We start from the raw sequence: 22,126 nt of genomic DNA on the forward strand, positions 1-22,126 counted from the left end.
GTGAGCTTAACAAGTGAAACCTCTCATATCACACTTATATATCTTGAGAATAATATTGAAATGAGCCCTTCTTTTTTTTTTCTAAAGTGGAGAGTGGGAACCATAGACTGTCAATGGTCCATTACACATTTTGTCATTTTATTTTCTATAAAAATGTATTTGAGGTAGATTTGACCAATTACTACAAACGTTTCCTTGCAATTGGCTTTCAAGTAAGTGTAGCCTATCTAAGAATTATTATTTCTGGTAAATAGATCCTATGAAATATCTCGCAATGTAAACATATCAAAAACACAATAAGATAAGGAAAATAACCAATTAGCACAGACAAGATATTGCTTTTTCGACATTCAAAAATTTGTTTAACAGATTAGTAAATTTTGTATGCATATTGACTAATTATGTAAGAAATCATCTTGTTTTATGTATACATCTGATTTCCTGAACTCTGAATGAGAACATTTTGGGCCCAAATACAAAGGTTTTTTATAAATAGCACCAGTCAGCTGCTGGAAATACATATAGCCTTATGGAGATATATATAATTTCTGTGATGCGCTACTCGGACAACATGCAGTATGGTGGAGTAAACAGTGGTCTGTGTCTGAGTCCTGGCATATGGAAGGGTATTGATCTGCTTACCTCCCTCTTTCTGAAACAAAGGTGAGAGCAGAAACACAAGAGAGGGCTGTAAAACTGGGAGAACTCATCTCAAAACCCCTTAAGTTATTATTCAGCACAAGGAGTCATGTAAAATGAGCATTTGAGTGAAAAAAGAAAAGAAGGAAGAAAAGACTGCAGCAACACGTCGTTCTGCTATGTCACTCTATAGGTTGCATCTTTCTCCATGTTTATCGTCCAGCCATCTCACATCTTAGAAGCATTTGGCTACACCATAAGCACATGTCAAGCCTTGTCTTTACTTCCTGGACATGAAAATGATGACAATATGGAGGAATTTATCATTTGTTCATTCACTTTGGAGAAAGTGGCTTTGTTTGTTGCAGCTTTTATGCATATAAAAGTAATATTTTACCAGGCTGGCTAATCATCTAAACAAATTTTTGATTCATTATTGAAGGAGCTGTATACATTACAGCCATGGTAAAAATCTCCCTTGTCCTCTCTTTCTGTAGTAAATGTTAACAAAACAATACAACTTTATTTTCTGCTGTATTGGAACTTTGTCCTTCACACAACACAAGATTAAGACATAGAACATTAGAAATAACATGTAAAACATATAGGTATTACTGATAAGTAAACCACGGGGTGATCGCCACTAGGGCTGCAACTAACGATTATATTCATTATCATTTACTCTGCTGATTTTTTTTCTCTATTCATCAGTTCATCATTTTAACTATGAAAAAAAATGTGAAAAAATGCACATTATAATTTCTCAATACCAAGGGTGAAGTATTTAAAATGTCTGTCCTCTTTTGCCTGAACAACAGTCCGAAACCCAAAGATATTCAGTCATAACATGACTGATTAATTTTCTGTCAATTGGCAGAATCCACAGTGGATAAAGAAGATGTTAAAGATGTTAATAAAAGGAGGATAAAGCGAGGGACTATGGAAAGCAGTAGCAGAAAAATCCAAAGAGGAGTCAAAACTGTGGGGTTAAGTTATTATTATCTGAGTGAGATCATATGAGACACTTGACTAACTTAATTTGACATAGTTCACATATGTGACTCCATTCATCTCGGGGGCTGAAGGAAGAACAACAGTGACCCGGACAAAAAGGGGAAATGGTGAGTTGATTTACAGCAACCTCGCAAGGTGATCAAAGTAAGCAAGGTTACGATAAAAGGATGAATTGTTTGAAAACATGCCAGAGGTTATGTTGACAGTCAAAGCGAGAAAGCATTCCTCCCGTAGGAATTCCCCAGAAAGCAGAATGTTTCACGCAGGCCCTTCGCGAAGCCACTGCAAGCAGCTGATGAGTCCATATGACGCTGGCTGCAGAATCAGTGTGTTAAGTACTATTCTTTAAGTCTGAAGAAGAATTCATTCTATCATATGACAGATGCAACATCCGCCCTGAGATGTGAGGTCTGGAGGGCATTCAAGGTTACTGAGAGACCTGAGGCGTCGGGGTGGTCTCAACATGATTAAGCCAGCCCCGCTCTGAACAAGTTAGGATGTTCTCATATCATCTGACTGAATGGTGTTTACTTTAAGTCCCCCTCCTCCTTTTAGCATTTCCAAGGACTGTATAAACATTTCATAATTGATTTATAATACATTATTATCACCTGTACATCTCTAGCCAATCATGCTTTACTTCTATCTAGACACTGTATGTTGCTGCTCATTGTTGCTTTTTATTTATATATATATAAATAATATTTTTTTATTTGTTTATTAACACATCTATTATTTTCACCTATACTTGTATGTACATTCTAGTTAAATGTTTACCTATCTTTGTTGTCATTGTTTTAGCTGTATGCATATTCCTATCTCTCTTCCTGAAAATTGTTCTTGGAACTGTGCATAACATTGAGAAACGAAAAAAACTCCTTGTACATGTTCAGATACTGGGCCAACAAAGCTGATTCTGATTCCCACTCGTCTCACCACAGTCCAGTACTTCCCCCTGGTGGTTCTGTAACACCCTTATGCAGAAGAAAGAGGTGCAAGAAAGAGAGGCAGCTGATGCCAGCCACATACAGCTCTTTGACTTCATCTGACCATATGAACTGAGAAAATGCATTTGAGCCAATCAGCCGATTTTTTTAATATGTAAATGGCTGTGTTGTGTTGGCTTTAAATGTAGTTACTACAAACACATTTTCCCACTGCTTCAGGCACTGAAGAGCATGTAGGTCTGAATAATGTCGACCTTAAACCAGACAACACTGTGCTGGTGAATCACCAGCAAGTCATACTGACTTCTGCTTGACCAGTAAATCAATCCTCGTTGGCTGTGTCATGGCAGCCATGTACCCGAGCTGTTACCTGTGCCCTGAATGCTGTGAATATCCTGTCAGTAACTGTTATTAAAGGCACCAACTATTTGACTATTGTTCTATGGAGCAGAAAAAAAGGCTCCATATAAATGCAGCTACCATACTTCGTAATTAAGGCTGGAGAGGCTAATTATGTGTCAGCTGGACATGAAAGCAAAAGGTTTTTGTCGTTAAATAGAGCACCATCATTAGTCCAACCAACTGTGACCGCAAGGATCGCCACATACGTGCAAGTGTCTAATCAGACTTAACTGTCTGCACTTTCAAAGTTATGCATTATAAGGCCATCAGTCCAATCAGTATCACACTTCCAACCAGCAGGGCATTGTCCCAAAAAGGTTCACAACTTTGGTTTTGATTGATATTTCAGTAGCTGTCTGAACTACCCTTCCCAGTCATTGATTTCCCCTTGTGGACTATTAGGAAACTGGGCTCTCTACTACAGGGGGTTTGCAGTGACATTACATTTTCATACCAATCCCCTCACCGCCCTGTGGCTAAACACACCACCAGGCAGCTGCTATGAATGAAGAGAGCTGCAATATTAATAAGAAAATTGGAATTGACCAATGATGCTGGTAATACCCAAACAAAAACAATGGCAATGTTTCTGTTTTAGGATTTCTTTTCCTTTTGTGAAGAAACACCACGGAGTCAAACTTTTTGGAGCAGAACAATTTTTTTATAAAAACTTCATATAAAGAAAATGTAAAGCACAGCTATTGAACTAGCAACAATTGAGGTTTTGACAATTAGTAATATAATACGGTAACATAATACTGTCAAAGACTAAACACCATTATAAATATATACCTATATACACTCAGATGTTATTTACATTTTTGTATAAACAAAATATAATATTTGCAACACCAACCCTACGAATTATGCTGGACTCTGTTCCAACAGACTTATTTTGTCAAATAGTAAATCACACAAACACTGAGTGACATAAATCAAAGACAAATTAGCTAAAAAGAACTCCTCAGGAAACAACAAGGAATTAACGAAAAAATCCTTTAACATATTTTAAAACAAATTTCAACAAAAATAAGTTATAGGCCTTGTGAAAAACTAACAGTGTAAAGTTCTGGCGTCAGTCTTTGGTTGTGATTTTCTGCTTTTTAGGCAAAGGTTAAATTGAAATATGACCTTTAGTGTTACAAACGTACAGTCAACAGAAATGCACATGCTTTCTTTTTCCTGATTTCATTGGTCCTTTTCCCCAGAGTCAACTCATGTCTCTGGAACATAAGCAGCTTGAAGGGAAAGGAAAGTTAAGTACTTCCAGGGGCCGCAGGGGAATAACCGTTTGGTTCAGTGCGTCCACACCTCATTGGCCCACAAATGATTGTGACGGAGCCAGCATCGAGCAGAGGAAATGTCAAGTGTGAACACTTGCTCCTGTGAGGCGTTCACTGCTGTGTAGTGAACGATTAGTTTGGGCTGAGGGATGCAAGCTGCAGAGAGGAGGCGGCTACCAGCTGAGAGGTACTCGCTCTCACAGCTTTGAGTCCTGGAAGACGAGGAAGCAGGAGTATCATGTACATACAGATCACATAATGCAAGCAGGGTTCTCACACACAAACACACACGTTACCTTTTGAGAGTGATGCTGAGACAGGAAGTGGTGGTTTCTGACAGGTGGAGGACGGCCGCTGCGTTGACAGTGATGAACATCTCAAAGGTGAGAGCCAGCTCCACCTCCCCGAGTCGACAGGGGACGATCAGTGCCATGAAACCAGGGGGAGCCGACACACCTGGGTAGTACCCCACACTCAGAGAGTCTGATGAACAGTCTGAATAAGCTTTCTGCTTTTCCTAAATTGTATTTATCATCTGTATATTTGTAAGTGGAGCGGCCAATAAACCAGAGAGTGATACTTACGTCTGAAGACTTCCCGTGCCCGGAGCCAGAGGTTTTGCTTGCCCAGTTTGTGTAAAAGTGTCTGTAGCATAGCGTGGTCAACTGCCAGGTTTTTAGAAAGCATGAAGTCCACTGTGTCTGAAGCTACAGGAAGTGTCTGTCTGTCCACACACACTTGCAGGTGAGAGTTGAACAGGTGACCGTACCTGGAGACATCGACCAAGTCTGAGAAAAACAAAACATACAAACAATTACATGCAATCATATTGAAGGCTGTAGCTAGAAACACATGGCGAGTCATCGTTTAGCTTTGCATATCTACAACTACTGTACTTACCAGCATACCTTTAAGTCAGCACAATATATTAAAATAAAGATTTTACATACATATCACTGGGTTTTACCTCAAAATAACTACATCTATTTGTCCTGTTTTGATGCTCTGAAAACACTGCTGCTCAGATGTTGCTTGTATTTTAATTTGTAATTTTTTTTTATGCTCCTTACTTCTGCTAATCAAATTTGCTTACAGGCAAGCAAGACTATAGCAATTACTACCAAGGATTATAGTAAAAAGCTAGTTGATTTGCCTGAAATATGAGTAATTCAAAGGCTTGTGAAATGTTTGGAACTAGTGAGCCCACAGGTTTGACTTCTGTCATTCACAACTGAGTGATATAAGCGACAGGTCTAGGCCCCAACCAAATAGTTAGTTTTTTGGGTCTTGGCACTGTCTGATACACACAACATACAGGTATATAATGGCATATTTGATTAGAAAAACTGGGATTCTTAACATTACAGGCAATGGAAAAATATTTGTATTCTCTCACCGTTCGGCTCTTTGAGTCCAGGGAGATTACAGAGGACATCCAGCGTGTCTCTGTGAGAGGTTTTCTCAGCCAGACGTATCAACACACGAGTCCGACTCTCCAGATCAGCAGGCTCACACGGCCACGAGCACGAACTCAGGAACCATTTGTTTTCTGAATTTACAGACACAAAAACACAAACACACAATTTGCCAAGGCACCATTAAAAAAAAAAAAAGATTTCTGAAGCGTTATCTTCAAGACGCCCTATCCAAAAAACAAACAAACAACAAAAAAAAAAAAAACAGTATAAAGTAGGGCTATAGTTTAGGGTTGTTGTATGCCATTGAATTATATTCAATTAAAATAAAATCTTGATTTGCTGTAAAGTTTCTAACAGATTAAGCTGCATCAGCATCCAATTCCATTTCAGTCCAAATCCTGTTCAGTGAGGTGTTTACATTATTTTGTCAACAACAGAATACAGCTTTACTGCCAACAGAAGCAATAATAGGCCTTCTTTCACTATTTAAAGTATTCCATAAAAAAAATCTAACGCAATAACTAAAAATGTGATGTTTGTATTATTACAATAGTACATTTAGGGTCCTACTTCAGAGTCAGCTTACACTAAATAATGCATACAATGTAATTTCACTGGTTTACATGACAGTCATTTTAGGTTTCTAGGCATCATCTTATATATTTTCATATTGGTGATAATACAATGCACCACTAGGTTTTTCTGATTTCTTTCCATTTTTTGGAATCCATGTTGACAGTGCACTATCAAAATGATCATATCAAAACACACTATCTGCTTCCAAAACTCATTCAAAATGTGCTTAAGCTGTATTTATCCCAGTCTAATGTCTCAAACAACAAAATAAATATAACATTTTTTATAGGTGATTTACAGCAGATTCTTTGACTTTCTAATTTAACCACTGATATTTCGCTTACAAGTACATTTTAATTTGAGGCAAAATTGAGCACATCACTGCCATGGAGTTGTGAAACTGTGCACCTTTAAAAAAACTGGGGGTATGAAACACTGAGTATAAACACAGGTTAGATTTTGATGCATTATGAAGACAGTTAAGCCAATCATGGCTACTTATTTACTCCTGGGTCAGAGCTGTTACCTCGGAGTGTGTTTAGAGCTCCCTCCACGCTGCCACTCAGGAGGAAGAGCTCAGTAGCCACAGTGACCAGGTAGCAGCGTGATGCTCCATCCTCATTCCCAAACAAACCCTTCAGCGTTGAGTAGTTGACTTTTGAAATGGTCAGCACCTCCACCACTCTACGACCCTACATGCGCACGCGCGCGCGTGTATGTGTATACATATACATACACACACACACACACACACACACACACACACACACACACACAAAGGGCAATACCCACTTGGGCTAGGGCATGTTTTTCATTCAGAAACATAGATTACAGTTGGCTATATAAGCTCCCCTGAGTCAACAACATGAATGTTGTGTTATAGGCACACACATCATTTACAGGATGGTCCTGACTTAAGATGGCTGGCAGGCCACGACAGAGATCAGATGTAAATGGGAGATTGGCGTGTGAAACACACAAAGACAGTTTATTTACCTTGGTCCATTGATGTGTTTTGTGGTATCTCAACATTAGAGAGACTCCAATTCTGCCTAAAAAACTCCTGAACAGGCTGTCCTCACCTTCACTCTGACAAACTAAAAATCAGAATAATCAAATTACCAGGAATCATGTATGTCTCGAGTATGTATTGTTATGGGAGATTAGTAATTACACAGAAACATGTTTTGGAAACAAATGCAGTTAATTATTTTTTTAAATCTAAAGTAACAGGTTTTTACCTGTCTCAGCGAAGGCAGCAAAGGGCAGTGCCAGCTTGTCTTTGCTCTCAGACAGGAGCGCTATGGCAATGCGACCGCTGATTCGCTCCATTTGGTTGGGATGTCGGCTGGATTGGCAGATGGACCGGAAAACCTCCCCCATCCGCCTCCAGTCCTCTTGCTTGGTACAAAGCTGACAGACAGAAAACAAAGGCAGACCTGAATATGATGACAGACTGAACACAAAACCATTTCATCCTTAGACAAGTTGACAAAAGTAATCTACTGAAGACAAGAACCAACCTCTACTTCCACAATGGCATGGGCCAAATTCAGGTACTCTGGAAGGGGTGCACTGGTGGATAACCTTTTATAATAAAGAGTCATAAATAAGTATGCATGATAATTAACTACTTTTATAAGAGTGATGTGACGGACAGTGTTTGATATGTGGGGCTGAAGAAGTTCCACTTACTGGTTGCCAGACAATGAAACAAGCGAGTTTGGATGGACTGTCTGCTGGAACTCAGGAGTGTTTTTTACACAGTCAAGGCAGTCCAAACTCAGCACTAGGCCTGCACTGGCCATCTGTCAACAAGTATGCGCAATAAATCCTTCCACATACACATAGAAAATGCAGATCCTACTGCCTTATGGTAAGTAAAGTGTGTCAGAATCAAGATACCTTGAATGTGAGCTGCATGAGTTCCGGTACAAAACCCATGAGACCCTTTTCTCTCACAAGGTTAAAGAGGGCCAACAGGAACTCATGGCCGGGCTAGCAAGAGAGGAAGTGGGGAATAAGTTTAAACATCTATTTTTATGCCCATAGTGTCAATGGGTAATTTGAAGATTACCATTAAGTGCTTCATACCCACTTGTACTTATTTTGTTTTGGTTTATTATAGTGCATCATATTTCGATTTTCTTGCAGACATTTATTATTATGTCTATTTCTATTCTATTAGTACTCTTCTACCGTGTGCCGTGATAGTGAGCAGCTGTAACAAAGAGTTTCCCCTCAGGGATCAATAAAGTATTTCTGATTCTCTCCCAATGCAAAATCTAACATGCCCTGCCCTCTACTGGATCACAAGGTGTACTGCAGCATGACAATATTGTTAAAAGATGGATGAAAACCACACTGACCACTATCTTGTGGGCCACGCTGACGCCGAGGACTGAGAAGACATCAGACACCATGCCGGCTTTGAGCAGAGCCCAGAGGAGTGACAGAAGCACCGGCATGGAGAAATACACTCCTGGTGGGTTGTTCTGGTAGTAGCCTGTAAACACAGCTCCTGGAGACAAAGGGAGATGGGCAAGAGACCCGTGTAAAGACTCCTATGGAAAGTCAGACAGGCAGAGCAGACAGATGATGCATCTAAGGTAAATGAGGACAGTGAGTTTAGCGGGAGAGAGGTAAGAACTTCCAAACAGAGACACATGCTTAGTCTAGTAACATATTCACACTGTATAATCATCTATGAACACTTATAAACCGTGCCCTTTTGGGTTTCAATTATTGGATACATTGAAAACATACCTGCTTTTTGAAGGCATATTGGGTTTTTGGTGAACCGTGTCACAGTTTCAACGCAGAACTGAAAGAGAGGAAAAAAGTGAAGCGTCTCCACGATTCTGAAGTAAGTGTGGAGTTACAGCTAGGGCACAGCAGAGGGTGATGTTGCCTCTGTGTTCGACACCCATCAGACAAGCTTTATCAAGAAGCATTACTCCACTTTCCAGTCAGCGGCTTTACACATCAGTTTTATTGCTAACTTATAAATCAAAAGTTCATTGTCTACTTAATCTGCTGTACTCGATGAAGGAAAAGGTACAGTACAGATCTGTACAGTTTTCCAGTGTATTCATGGTTCGGCATGCTGCTGGCAAGCTAAAAAAATATTAATTTCACTTTGAGCGTACCTTCTCGTCCCCTTCCACAGGCACATGCTGGAACCGACACATCTTGAACCCACAGGACAGCGACTCACTGAAGTACTGCCTGCAGTACTGAGGGTTCAGAGAAGGAGAGAAGTTGCTACATTACTCAAATAAAACTAAAAACATGTCTGTGGCAACTGAATATGCAACAAATCTTCATTAAATATCATTAACAAGCTGAGCGTCTGTAGTATTTCCAGGCACTAATTTTCAACCAAATACACATCAATATTATAATGTCTGAAAAATGGATCAGAGCCTACAATGAAGTTTGTTACTGTTTTGAATTTTATTAGGTTAAAACTAATTACTGTAGTTTCCAAGATATGAATCCAATATATTACATAACATGCACTTTAAAAAAAAGAAAAAACCTCCATTATTCATTCTTCCTCCTAAGTAACTTGTCAGTATCTACTCTCATACTCTAAGCTAATCAATATAATTTCTACCCACTGATACGTAATGTATTCTAAAGCAGACACAAAACAAAATCTAAATTTCATATTAAAAAGCACAGAGATGATACCAGGCATATCAAGTATATTATTCAGTCATACTGCGTTCTTTTATGTATTTTAAAATTAGATGTGGTGCTCTAACCTTTTCCATAATAATCATTTACTATGCTATTCTTTCCAGAATGAACACGCCACTGCAAATGAAGAATATGATGTTTTACATTTGCCTCCTGCATTAAGTTACAGAGATCGCAGAGCTAGCTTGCTTTCCTTTGACATTTGTTTGTATTACCACAAATTTTCAAACTCAGGTATGGACTCGCACTTGAACACTAGCACCCAGGGTTAATGGGTCATACCACACCACCTACAGTACCGATGACTTTTCTGTTAAAAATATAATTTGTATAGCACTGATTAATTTTGGTCAGATTCTTCGGAATAACTAGAAAATACAATCTATGCTAAAGCCAATAAATGTGTTTATAAATAAGGCCTTTTTTATGGGAAGACAGTTGTGGATTTAATGGAATACTTACAGTATTAGATTTCTGGCGCCTCAACTCTGCCATGTTTGCTGGGTTTGTGATCCATGGCCCTGTGCAGAGAGCAGAGAAGCATAACAGTCATACACAGCAGTTGAAGTATATACTCTACATAAGGAACACTGAACCGAACATTTACATTGGCAATAAAATGAGTTATCCGTGCAAACAAGATACCAGTGACACCAGTTTAAATATTAGTCACTGTCTATGCTGTTGTCATTTTCCCTCACCATTTTTTATAGTCATAAGTGGAGGGATGTGATTATGCGGGGAGTTCACTGTCTGGATGGGCTGGTTCCTAATACAGGACATAAACACAATGATCATCAAAACAATGGACGATTAACTGCACCGAAGAAATGTTTCATCATGTGATGTGTGCAAACAGGTACCGTTCCAGGCCTCCGTTTACATGATTGTTGTTGGCATCAGGCTGACCCTGTTCAAAAACATAGAACAGATTTAACATTATAAAGTTTACTTCTTATTGTAGTAACTAAACCTCTTTGGTCAGAATTATGTGTTAAACACTCCTAGCGTCCATTAGGCCATTACTTCATCCATGATGTCTAATCTTAACGCAGTAGACCGGTAGTAGTGTGTATGTTGTTGCAGGACATTATAAATTCATGTAAAATCCTATGTGGATATAGTTGAGACTATTGTTCTGAAAGGTACATTTTTGGTTATTTATTCATTTTGTGAGAATTTTGTTTATCTTGTTTTGTTTCTCCACAATTGCAAGGAAGCTACGCAGTTGCAGTGTCTGGTGCCTTCCAGTAAAGTGCTGACAGTCAATCCCAGGAAGTGTGGTCCTTGTCCACTATAGGACACATCCTCAGACCCACTACATTACCATGTTTTTGGTTTGCTTTTCTGTGGCAGGCCATGTGTTGCTCTGTGTTTTGAAAGGGGTGCTGCTACTTTGAGGCCTCCATGGCCTCTTGTCGCTCTCCTCTGTAAAATACACAAAAATAAAAAAATCCTTGGATGATCTCTGTATAAAATACAATGCATCTGAGCAAATTCCATTTCTCAAAGGGACAGATCAAATTTTTTTAAGTAGGGAAATATGAGTTACACATCAGCTCTGAAATTGTCTGCAAGCATAATTTAGCATTAGAAATATAAACAAAATATGTCCTCTTCAACTTCAGCAACTAGCACCACATCATGTCACAGAATCTGAAATATATATTATATAATGGATTCTGACTGGTGCACTGGCCATACCTGTGATAGCAGGACTGTCGCAGTGATAATTAATATTAACTGAGGTCAATCTGAAACACAAATAATAGTCATTTCATTTGTAATGGACTACACAATTTATTTGACTGAATTTTGAGATGCAAATATGAGACCATACCTTTGTTCAAACCGCAGTGATGCTCCATCTATCCTTGACGACAGCGTCTTCACCCCTCCAATAGGTGTGCTTTTAAGGGCCTCCCTAACCCTGGTAGGACCCAGTTTCAGTAAACTTTCCTGGGGCAGGTTTTCAAACAGCTCTGGGTCAAACTGGATCACATCGACAAGCAGGATATCCTGTTCATAAGCTGTCAACTCATCCAAAGTATCCAGAGTATCACCAGCTGCCTCTGCTTTAGTTTCGTCCCTTTCACCTTCTGATATTTCAGATGGACTCGATCCCTCTTCTCTAGCAGAACGTGGCTGTCCCTCATCACTGAAGGCTACACCATTATCTTCATCACTGCTAGGAGAAGAGCAGGGTTCTGTCAGGACACCCGAGTCAAGGGTTGCCTTTATTTTAGGGTTGGAGGGAACTTCTGATTTTTTGTTAATCTGTTCCAAATCATCTTCATAATCACTTTCATCCTGGCTTTCCTCTTCATTATTATCATCCACATCTTCATCATTGCTGGGAGAAGACTGAGTAGTAGAGTAGAAATTTGTTGAGACTCCTTCCAATTCTTCAACACCATGTTCAAGATAACCCTTGGAGTTTTCATTATTGCCATTAACAATTTGTGAGATGTGACATCCAGGTAACATTTTGTGTTTGCTGGTGTCTTTGTTTATTTTATCCTCCTCCTCCTCTTCATCTGAACAACCTGGGCTTTGGGGCAGGAAACTTTTCCGTGAGTGCCCTTGTGGTGTAGTGACAGGAGAGAGCATTGGTGGTAGCATAAACTCATTTGAATCCATTTTTACACCCTTTTCTGTGAGGATGTTGTGCGATGATCTCTCTTTTGCAACTACAAGATCATGGTTAACGGAGCTTGTATTATAATATGGCTCCAGTTGTGGTGGGCTCCTTCCTGTGAGTTCTTCATCACTCTCTTGTTCGTCTTGAGGGAGGAGGAGGGAGGTTTCACATGAATGAAAGGACTCAGAGTTGTGTGGAGGAGTCATCTGGGTTTCTTCACAGCAGAACAATGTTTTTTCTACAGCTTTGACCATACATTTGGCTAAAGAGGCATCATCCAACTCAACACTTTTTACTTTCTCCAGTAGGAATGATGAAGATGGGAGAGAGGATGGTGTGGCTGAGAGGCTGCTCAAACCACCATGTGTGAATGGAGATGACATGGAAGACAAAGTAGTGGCAGTTTCCCAGTCACTCAGGCAAAGTGCTGAGGGGGAGGGGGTAGACAGGGAGCTGTCAGTTTTAGGTCCATTAACTGGCAAAGATGAGGCTGAGACTGTGTTGGTGCCATGCTCTCTTCCACGCTGACTTTGGTTGGAAAGGGTAGCCGTATCTGAGGGAAGGCTGGCTAGTGATTCTTCAGCCCCCATTAAGTGAGGTGCAAACTCCATGTTTTTGCTGTCTGAAGAGTATGAAGACATACTATCATGTCTTTTCCCATTTCTCTCTGCTAAAAGGCTTTCTCCATCCCCTTCTCGCTTCTCTTCATTTTGATGAGAAAACTGGTGGATTGTGCCTAAAGAGGGGTCTGTGGATGCATTTGGGAGCATGACATTGGTTTGGTTGCTGGATGAACCTGGCTGATTTGTATTTATTGGAGAGTCACTGCTATCTCTAGTTGATGGATCAATAGGCTCTGCTGGACCCGCTGTAGTACCAGCATGTGCTGTAAGGGACCAGAAGGGCCAGGACATGTATGTGCGTGCACAAGAAAAATGATTTTTTCTGAAATAGGCCCTCACTCTCTGGCAGGTGAATGACTCTAGTTCATCCATGTCCACCTCACTCCTCTGACAGAACAGTTCTGATGACATTTGTGCTGTTTTTGTGGGACTGTCTATCTCACCACAAGGTTTCTTGTGGACACAGTTTTCTTTCACAGCTGAGCCAAAAGTGCTGCTGCCCCCAACTGCATGCTCTAAACCTGACTGACTGTCATCAGACACCCAAAAGCAGGTTTTCTCTTTGTCTCTAGAGTAGGTTTTTGCTGGGTTTTTGCAACTAATGCTTTCTAAATCTGGAGTGGATGGTAATATCCCACCTTTAACACTATCCCCAAGCTTTAATCTTTTGTCTCTGCAAATCTCCGCTCCTATGAGACAAGATCCTGGCCCAGGATCCTCCTCAACATCATTGTCACACATGCCAGTCCTGCACTCCCCCTTTTTTGCACGTTTACCTAGTAAGAAAGAAGCAGAACAGGTTGCAGAGCCTTCACTTGTCCAACTCTTGAGGAACCGACATGTGGTATGACTTGATAACGTCTGTGCATCAGTGAGTTCTTTATGGTGTCTCTGGTGTTCAGTCAGACTCTGAGACTGACAGACACTCTTCTCAGACTGAGCCCTGCGACAAAAGTCTCCGTTAGCCAGAGCATCTTCATCACTTTTGTGTTTGTTATGCCCTAAACAACCGGGCACAAACCGAAATCCAGCTCTCATGTCCTGTTTGAAGCAATGCACAACCTTGGTCTTGAGAACATCTGGTAACACGTAGCCACAATCGTGACTAAAAGCATCACATTTTTGGGCTATGTCACAAAGTGCCACCTTCGGGTACTGGTCTATCCATACGATAATCTTCTTAGAGGTCTCAGTGACAGTGTTTTCTTTCTTGATCTTAACCTCAACGGTAGGTTGCTCTGGCCCTGGGCTACTGCTTTTTTGCCCTTGCTTACCCAATGTCTTCCACTGAGGGGAAATGTATTTACAGTCACCACAGAGACCACAGCCGGAGGCTTGGACAGCTCTTCTCAAAGACCCTCCTGAAACAGCAAGTCCAGCGGAGCTTGGGTGCGTATTTCTATCAAAGTCTGCAAGTGGAAACAAAAACTTGTTAAATAGTGCAAAAGTGAATGTAACAGTCATCATCTGGAATTATTAAGCTTTAAGAGGAACCCACCCTATCACCCTATCACCATGGTACGGTATTTTTTATTTTGGTTAAATAGTGTGGATTCCCACCAATGTCAGCCCCATTTCGGACGGTTTAATCCGCTGCATGGGAGACAGTAGATGACAAAAAGCTTAGGGGTGCACTGATTTTATCAGAGTTAGGTATGTTACCAAGACATGCGTTTGCCAAATCAACCAGTTACTCCACATCCTTTACATATTTTCCATTGTAAAACCTAAAAATACTGTTTGAAAACACTTCAGATAAAAGCATGAATTTCACCTTTGTGTGGCTTGTCCAAGCCGTAATGGGTTCATTACTGCACAAGTAACAGCAATGAACCCATTCCACAGTCAAGAACAAACTTGGACGAGCCACACAAAGGAGAGATTTATGCTTTATTGGAAGTGTTGCCAAACAGTATGATTTGATTTTGGTCTTCTTTGATGAGGACTGACTGGTTGGTTTAACAAATGCACATCTGGTTCCCCACTTCAACACCTCTGATAAAGAGCAGCACAGAGCTGTTTCACCAAGCTTTTCAATGGGAAGTATCTGAGACTGTCTTCCAGGATGTGGATGAGACAGTCCCCAAATGGGGCAACACCAACGTATATCCAATACACTGTGTTTTTAATCCACTTTGTCACAATGTGCTAGGTTTAATGCTGAACTGGTAAGCAGAGAAGATGACACCACCCCAATACAAATATGTTCAGGAAAACTTAAAATTTCTAGCCCTTATTATCAAGCAACCACATGAATCCAATAGGTAAATCAAGCTCAGTCTGACTAAGTCACAACAAACCAACTGTCTAGCACAGCGGCTTCCCAAAAGCACTCTAAGACCCCCAAGGGTCCAAGCTAGTAGTGTGCAGGAGATCTCGTCAGAACGTGGCAGTTCATGCGAGTTGCCCTGAAGTGGGTTCCCTCACTGCTATTAGTTGCTAGTTAGCATCTTATTTAATTCACTATAGAAAACAATTCTGTGGTCGGTAACTGCGATTTTAAGTGGTACTTGCACACATTTTAAAGATCCCCCTAGCGTTATATAGTTATCCACTGACAGAAAAAAACTTCAGGTAGTGATCAATGAAGTTAGGATTTGGCCGCGCAGTTAGCTTAGCATCTGACAAGTTCCAACACACTTTACTATAGTACAAAGTGCGTAAGTTAGCCAAAAGTTAGCTAAAAGCTTTTACCTGACAAACCATCCTCAGTTAAAAAAATGTTAGGTAGAGTCCAAACCCAGTAACTTAACAGGCTTACTGATGGTCAATTAACTAACCAACCTTAAGCAAACAACGCAGCTAAAGTGCACCTTACTTGACAGTCCGCTGGGTATCGACCGTGTTCCTGTTTGCACTTGTCCTGTGTTTGCAGCAGCAGGCTGGGGATCCCACCCAGTGGACCTGGCCTTCACTTTGCTCTGACCCTGTCTACCTCTGTCTCTGCCGCCCTTAGCAACGTGGGTCACACAAGTTTTACGTTTAATATTTCCTTGTCTGGATTTACATCGTCTACCAAATGATTCGCCCATACTAGAATTTAGACCCGACGGTGTCTGGCTCTTTGTAGCCTTGCTTGTGGCCAAGGGTGCCTCGCTACTCAACTCAATTTGACAAGACATTTTGCCCCTCGGTTTTACCCGGCGGTGGACCTCTGTCTGTTTAAGCAATGCACTGTCTGAAGCATTGCAAAGGCACCATGTAAACCTCAGTCTGAGGTCGCAGAGCTTTCTGAGGCTGTCCAACCTGCACTTGCTCCTGGTGTTTGGTTTGCTTTCTTGATACTTGCCTCTAGTGTACGGCCCTTCTTGTTTAAACTCCATACTATCATTCCCTTTGCATAACTGCGCAGTATGTCCCCCCTTTGCCTTTTGCGTACCTACGCAATTCTCCTCCGGCTCTCCTTCAGCGATGTTACAGGCCGTGTGGGTCACATTTTCTGGGCCCATTTGGTCTGTTAGGAACGTTTGGACGGGTTCATGGCTGCTATGGGCGGAGGTAGTGTCTTTCACTGACACGAGTTCAGAAACTAGTTGGTTTTCCTCTTGTTTTTTGGAGTCAGCTGTAACGTTATTCTGCGACTTCGGGACTCGTCTCCGCCGCGGCACCAGTTTTAGCCCAATAACATCTTTTAACGCAACGCGGTTGAGTTTTACCCTGCTATTAGTTGGGAACATGATGGCAATTAAAACTATGACTATCCAATGTTACTAAATAGTAACGTTACTTCCTTAACCTGGTTACCAAGTAAAGTGTAAACTTGCTACAAATAAACCTGCGTAACACCGCCAGAACTACTCCCGACCCTACCGGCCATGTTACCCTGCTGCTCAGATTGATTAACAAGTTGACATGGGAACTAAGGTGTGCAGGCCACACTGCGCAGGCGCAATGTGTTTGCAATTAAGCATTTGATTTTGTGTGTTGATGGTGTTTGTAGTTTGTAGTATTTCTGATCAGATAGTAGATTCTTATTATAATATTCTCGTCTCTAGTTTACTCCGTTATTAGGCTGCTTACCACACCTCTCTTAACAGTGAATGAAATGAAGAAAACACGAACGAAAAAATGTGGTGACTAAATAAATAAACTAGACATAAAGACAGAATCTAAATGACTATAGAAGCTGCGGTAGTGGAAAATACAATCATAAAGTGACAAAGAAAACTAAAGTGAAAATAAAAATAGATTTACAGGGGCAAGTATAGAACATCTAAACTATACACATTTAACTGAAAAACTATATATCATGACTATATCATGGTATATTTTACATCAGCTTGCAACTTTGATTACTTTAATTCCTGACATTTATAATGATTTTTATCACAGGTCTTAAAATCAACACCTGAAAATACAAAATTGATGTAAATATTCTACATTAAAAATCTGAAACTGGCCAATACATAAACTGGGAAGCTGCAGCCTATTATACAAGTATTTTGTGTAGAAACATGGATGAACAGAAAATGTAGTCCAAAAGAGTGGTGCTGGGATTCAGTTCTGCTGAACAAAGTGAATAATACAGAGGTCTAAAAAATGGTATATATATCATGCATTCAGGTAATTTTCTGGTGGAGCATTGCTTTTATATAGAAATACTCAAATATAATAGATAGGGCCTACCTAAAATGTGAAACAACAGAATATTTTACATTCTCCTTTGTGTTCAGAGACAAAACTTTCTTTTTTACTCGCTCAAATCTTGAGGTGGGGATAGGCTTTCCCTCCTTAACATATAATCAAGTACCTGTAGTAGTAGCCTATAAGTCCAGGGGGAAAAAGAAGGAGCACCCGATAACTTGTACAATATACTGTATGCTAAGGCAATTCAATATGAAGTTCAGTTTTTTGCAGACTTCATCAGACACAGCATCAGCCTTTAACAGTTACAGCTGATCTCTCTTGCTTCTCCTGTCATAAGAATTACAGCAGACATTACTCAGGTCTCACTTTTAGTCATTAAAGTCAGTAACATGGCGGCAAGAGTTGCAGTACAGGATAAAGAAGGAAGGAGGATAAGCATTCAAGCAGGGGAAATAAAATTTTGGATTTTTAACAACTATTGTCCCACATGTTCCTCCACAAAATGTATGCATCGTGTCAACAAGGACCTGCGTGTTTGGGTGTCTGTTTCAGTCAGCCTTATTGCATAGAATTATGTAATCGCATTTTGTCTCTTTTTTGGATAGACATCAGTTTGTGCTGAAATTTGAGAGTGCTGACAGCGCTCATCATAGGGTATATGGATATATCCCCTACCCGGTCTCCACCTAAATCCAATACCGGTGAATCAAGCCATACACTTGTCATAATTTATTATTTGGGTGGAGTGATTCAAACACAATCTGTCATGGGTAAATATATGCAGTCATTTTGAACAAAACACAACAAATGCAAAATGACATAATTTTCAAACAAATGACATGTTGAGAACTTTAATTTCCATGTGATTTCTTAATATTTTCGGAGTCATTAAAAGAATAAAGCCGCAGACATATTTTTGAAATGTATATTTCATTCATTTATTTGTGAAAATACTGTTCTAATTAAAAATGACGTCGATATCCTTTTTATGTGTTATATGGGGGTGTGATATAGTTTTGAAAATGAATTTAGGATATTTTCTGTCTGTTATGCTTTTTTCTGATTGATATTTTGAGAGGACACGATTCAGAGGAAATGTACTTCACACAGATTTAGACAGTTAAGTACTAGTTTTACAAGTAATTAATCACCATCACATCAGGCATGAGAGTGTAAAGCACCAATTTAAAATATATGCTGACTGAAACCTTCAAGACAGAGGTGAAAGCCTGTCGAGACGCGAGGGGTGAGGGTGAGACCCTGGTGTTGGGAAGTAGCCGGTCCCTGGACTGCGGCGGCCTGATTCACAACACCAGCTGTCCCGCCCCACCGAGCCAGCAGATGGCACTCTGATGGTGGAAGTGGTTTTCCATTGGAAAGCGGAGAAGTGGTTCCATCTCATTGCGTCCTCCCCGGGGGTACAAAGTCAGCTCTCCCTCTTCCTCTCTCTCCTAATCTTCGCTACATCTGTGGCAGCTGTGAAAAGAGAACATGCAAATTAGATTCTGAGGAAACCATTCGAGGTGAGGAGAGACACATCAAGACACGAGGGAACTTTCTCTGGGTTCCTCTTGTTGAGTTCTCATCATAAATCCAGACATGAGGGATTCTGGGAGTCTCTGCCCCACCTCTCTACACCTGACAGGCATTAGACCACCCACAACCCCCTGCTTCAGCTCTGGTGCTTCTGCACTTCACAGCTCCAACAACATCCTCCATGCAAATTTTATAATCACACCACAGCAATGAGGGATGTGTGTGTACGTACAGTGAAGAGGGATATAAGCTTTTACTTAGCATATGAAATGAGTTGGGATTAGAATGTGATAAAGAGCAGAGTGGAGAGCAGTGAGAGTGTTACGAGAGAGGTCACTCATCGTTTTGCTTCTATGAAGCACTTTAAATCTTCCTGACTGCTCTCGCAGGCATTGGAATAGCGTGCTGGGCTCAGCTGAGTGATAAAAGAACACCAGCAGTTTCGCCAATAATTGTGCACTTCAAATTAAAATGTTGTAGAATAGCAGCATGATAAAAGGACATAAAAATAAGGAGCATTTATTCAAAGGAGAGGAAGAATCACCTATCAACCCTGTGAGCCCAGACCAGTGATGTTGGTTCCTACAAATCATTCAATGTCTTGATTTCAGGCGTTTAGCTGATGCTCATTTGCGGAACACATAAGGGTTCAGTATCTTGTTCTGGGACAGACCAATAGGTCGAAGCCTCTTAATGGCTGCAACTAACGATTATTTTCATTATTGGTTATTCTTTTGATTCTTTTCTCAATTAATCAATTACATGTTTAGTCTATAAAATGTCAGAAAATGTAGACAATATCACAAGACAAAGAAAAGCATCAAATCCAATTTGGGAAGCTTGAGCTAACTAACAATTTATGGATTCATTGTTTCAGCACTACATTAAAGTGTGTTGTTTTTGTTTATGTGATGGCCTCTCTTAACTAGGCCACCCTGACTGCCATGGTTTGTGTCCAAAAGCCTGTCAGACTAGCAGTAGAAACTAAATGTCTCCTTGTCTAATTATACAGGAAAATATCAAAAATAAAAAAATATCTTTAAAATATCTTTTTAAAATATCTTTTTAAAATATCTTTTAAAAACACCAGGTAAATGTTTGATCTATGCCTTAACTTGCTAACTTCTATAACCCGAACAGTGTTCAAAACAGCGTTCCTGTGGTGGTTATTTGGCGACAGGCTCAGATGGAGAAGTAAAGGAGGCTCAGATGTCTACTAAAAGCTGCAGAATAGAAATATCGTTAACAGAGTTAAATGTTGACAGAGACGCACAGGAGGTTAAGTTAAAATACTGCAATTCTCTCAGTAGGTGATGGGAAATAAATGTCAATTTCCTTCAGGTGTACATCTCCTTACAACCAACTACAATGACATGGGAATATGTGTATAAAATATGTATTTAAGAAATTGTGCTTTCCTTTGTTTGTTCTCGCTGCACTGTATGTGCACAGCAGTTGTTCTTCCTCTCACACTTGTCTCCTCATGTGTTGCTGTCCACAGAGAAATACCTCTCTAGAGAAAAAGTATGTTTTTCTCTAATTCTGAATAATTTCAGACATTACATTACAGTGACCCCTTCTGTAGATAATTCAAGCATATGCACATCAACGTTTAAAAAAATCCACTATTGTGCAAGCAAGCTTTGGCTACATTGTACAATTCATATTTGCATGTATCTTAACAGGAAAATATTTTAACAATGTGCATCCATTTTGGCAGGAAAGTGTGTGCAATATGCATGCATGCCATGCATTGTTCAGTTTTATGTGAAAGGATCTAAAATATGTGCAGAATGTTTTTACCAAAATGACAAGACGGTGCATTTACATGTTTAGCTGTGTTTTTAGGTGGAAATGCTGCGATTAAATCTGAGTGGTGGACAAAAAAACCTAACATGAATCTCATGGTGATTCTAAATTAGGATAAGGTTAGGTTAAGGCAAATGAAACAAATGTTCAGACTCCTAACAGAGCATACAAGAATAAATGTGTGAGCATTGTCTGTTAGTAACTCTTCATTTAGACTGTTACTAAGGGATTTGTTGCATTTTACTCCTTTCTGTAACCCAGCCTTAATACCAGACATTAGATTGTAGGGGTGGAACTATAGGGATCTATATTTTGTTGCATTCACATCTATTTCTTTGTCTTTCACTGGACTGGTGTGAAGCTGACGGGAATGCGAGCAGCAGCTGAATTCCTTTAAATAGCCCTGCCTGCCTCATCATATGGTTGCTATGGCAGCCAGCCCCTCGTTTCAAGATAACGTCCACATGCTTCGAGAGACCTCCTCCACCTGAACACTATAGATCCCTGCCGCTGCTCAGCGGAAAAGAGATTTATCGAAGCAATGCAGCCACTAAATGGCACATATGAATAATGTTTTGTGTGTCTATATGTCCACGGTGTGAGGAATAATCAATATTTCAGCTATGCATTTGTCAATCCGCTGTTGTCGTAGCTTCTCTTAGTGGATGATTCAAAAAAGCACTTATTGGGAAAAAATGACAAGTGTTTGAAGGATATGAGGGAGGGAAGGAGAAAAAAAATGGGTAGAGAAGGAATATCATGGAAACATCTGAGACAAGATCAAAAGTGAAACAGATGAGTGAACAGCTGGTACAAGAAATGGGGTGATACAGAGAGAAATGAAGGGTGAAAAAGAGGATGAATGATCTGTGACATTTTTCTGAGAACGAAGGAATTGAAAGATAGCAATAGATGGGAGAGTATAGTTGTAGATGCCATCTCTTTC

The 22,126-nt window shown here is 40.2% G+C and overlaps 1 protein-coding gene across 4 annotated transcripts; it reads right to left on the minus strand.

Annotated features, from left to right (window-relative positions):
* Positions 1-3,647: 3,647 nt before the first annotated feature.
* Positions 3,648-17,138, minus strand: topaz1 (testis and ovary specific TOPAZ 1). Of its 4 annotated transcripts, none has more exons than XM_044172394.1 (20): positions 16,538-17,138; positions 11,825-14,657; positions 11,689-11,738; positions 11,312-11,412; positions 10,848-10,894; positions 10,686-10,753; positions 10,447-10,505; positions 9,429-9,515; positions 9,046-9,103; positions 8,649-8,800; positions 8,185-8,277; positions 7,975-8,087; positions 7,803-7,866; positions 7,521-7,692; positions 7,276-7,376; positions 6,806-6,971; positions 5,682-5,834; positions 4,870-5,073; positions 4,582-4,741; positions 3,648-4,497 (listed from the first exon to the last, which is right to left on the minus strand). In XM_044172394.1, exons 1-20 carry the CDS (start codon positions 16,923-16,925, stop codon positions 4,299-4,301), a joined length of 5,268 nt encoding a protein of 1,755 aa, XP_044028329.1. In that variant the 5' UTR covers positions 16,926-17,138; the 3' UTR covers positions 3,648-4,298. The 4 variants fall into 4 exon arrangements, with proteins under 4 accessions (XP_044028329.1, XP_044028331.1, XP_044028328.1 ...); XM_044172396.1 differs by having other exon boundaries at positions 4,582-4,768; positions 16,628-17,136; XM_044172393.1 differs by having other exon boundaries at positions 4,582-4,768; positions 16,538-17,136.
* Between the last annotated feature and the right edge of the window lie 4,988 nt (positions 17,139-22,126).

This window comes from Siniperca chuatsi, linkage group LG17, assembly GCF_020085105.1.
Source record: "Siniperca chuatsi isolate FFG_IHB_CAS linkage group LG17, ASM2008510v1, whole genome shotgun sequence".
NCBI classification, from domain to species: Eukaryota; Metazoa; Chordata; class Actinopteri; order Centrarchiformes; family Sinipercidae; genus Siniperca; species Siniperca chuatsi.

What these genes read in the sequence shown, in the direction of transcription:
- topaz1 (XM_044172393.1), bottom strand. Translation starts at nt 16,925, where the DNA reads ATGTTCCCAACTAATAGCAGGGTAAAACTCAACCGCGTTGCGTTAAAA. An exon ending in GGCGCCAGAAATCTAATACT is followed by an intron (nt 9,516 to 10,446) that starts GTAAGTATTCCA and finishes CTGAACCCTCAG; the next exon opens with TACTGCAGGCAGTACTTCAG. An exon ending in GGCACGGGAAGTCTTCAGAC is followed by an intron (nt 4,769 to 4,869) that starts GTAAGTATCACT and finishes ACTGTTCATCAG; the next exon opens with ACTCTCTGAGTGTGGGGTAC.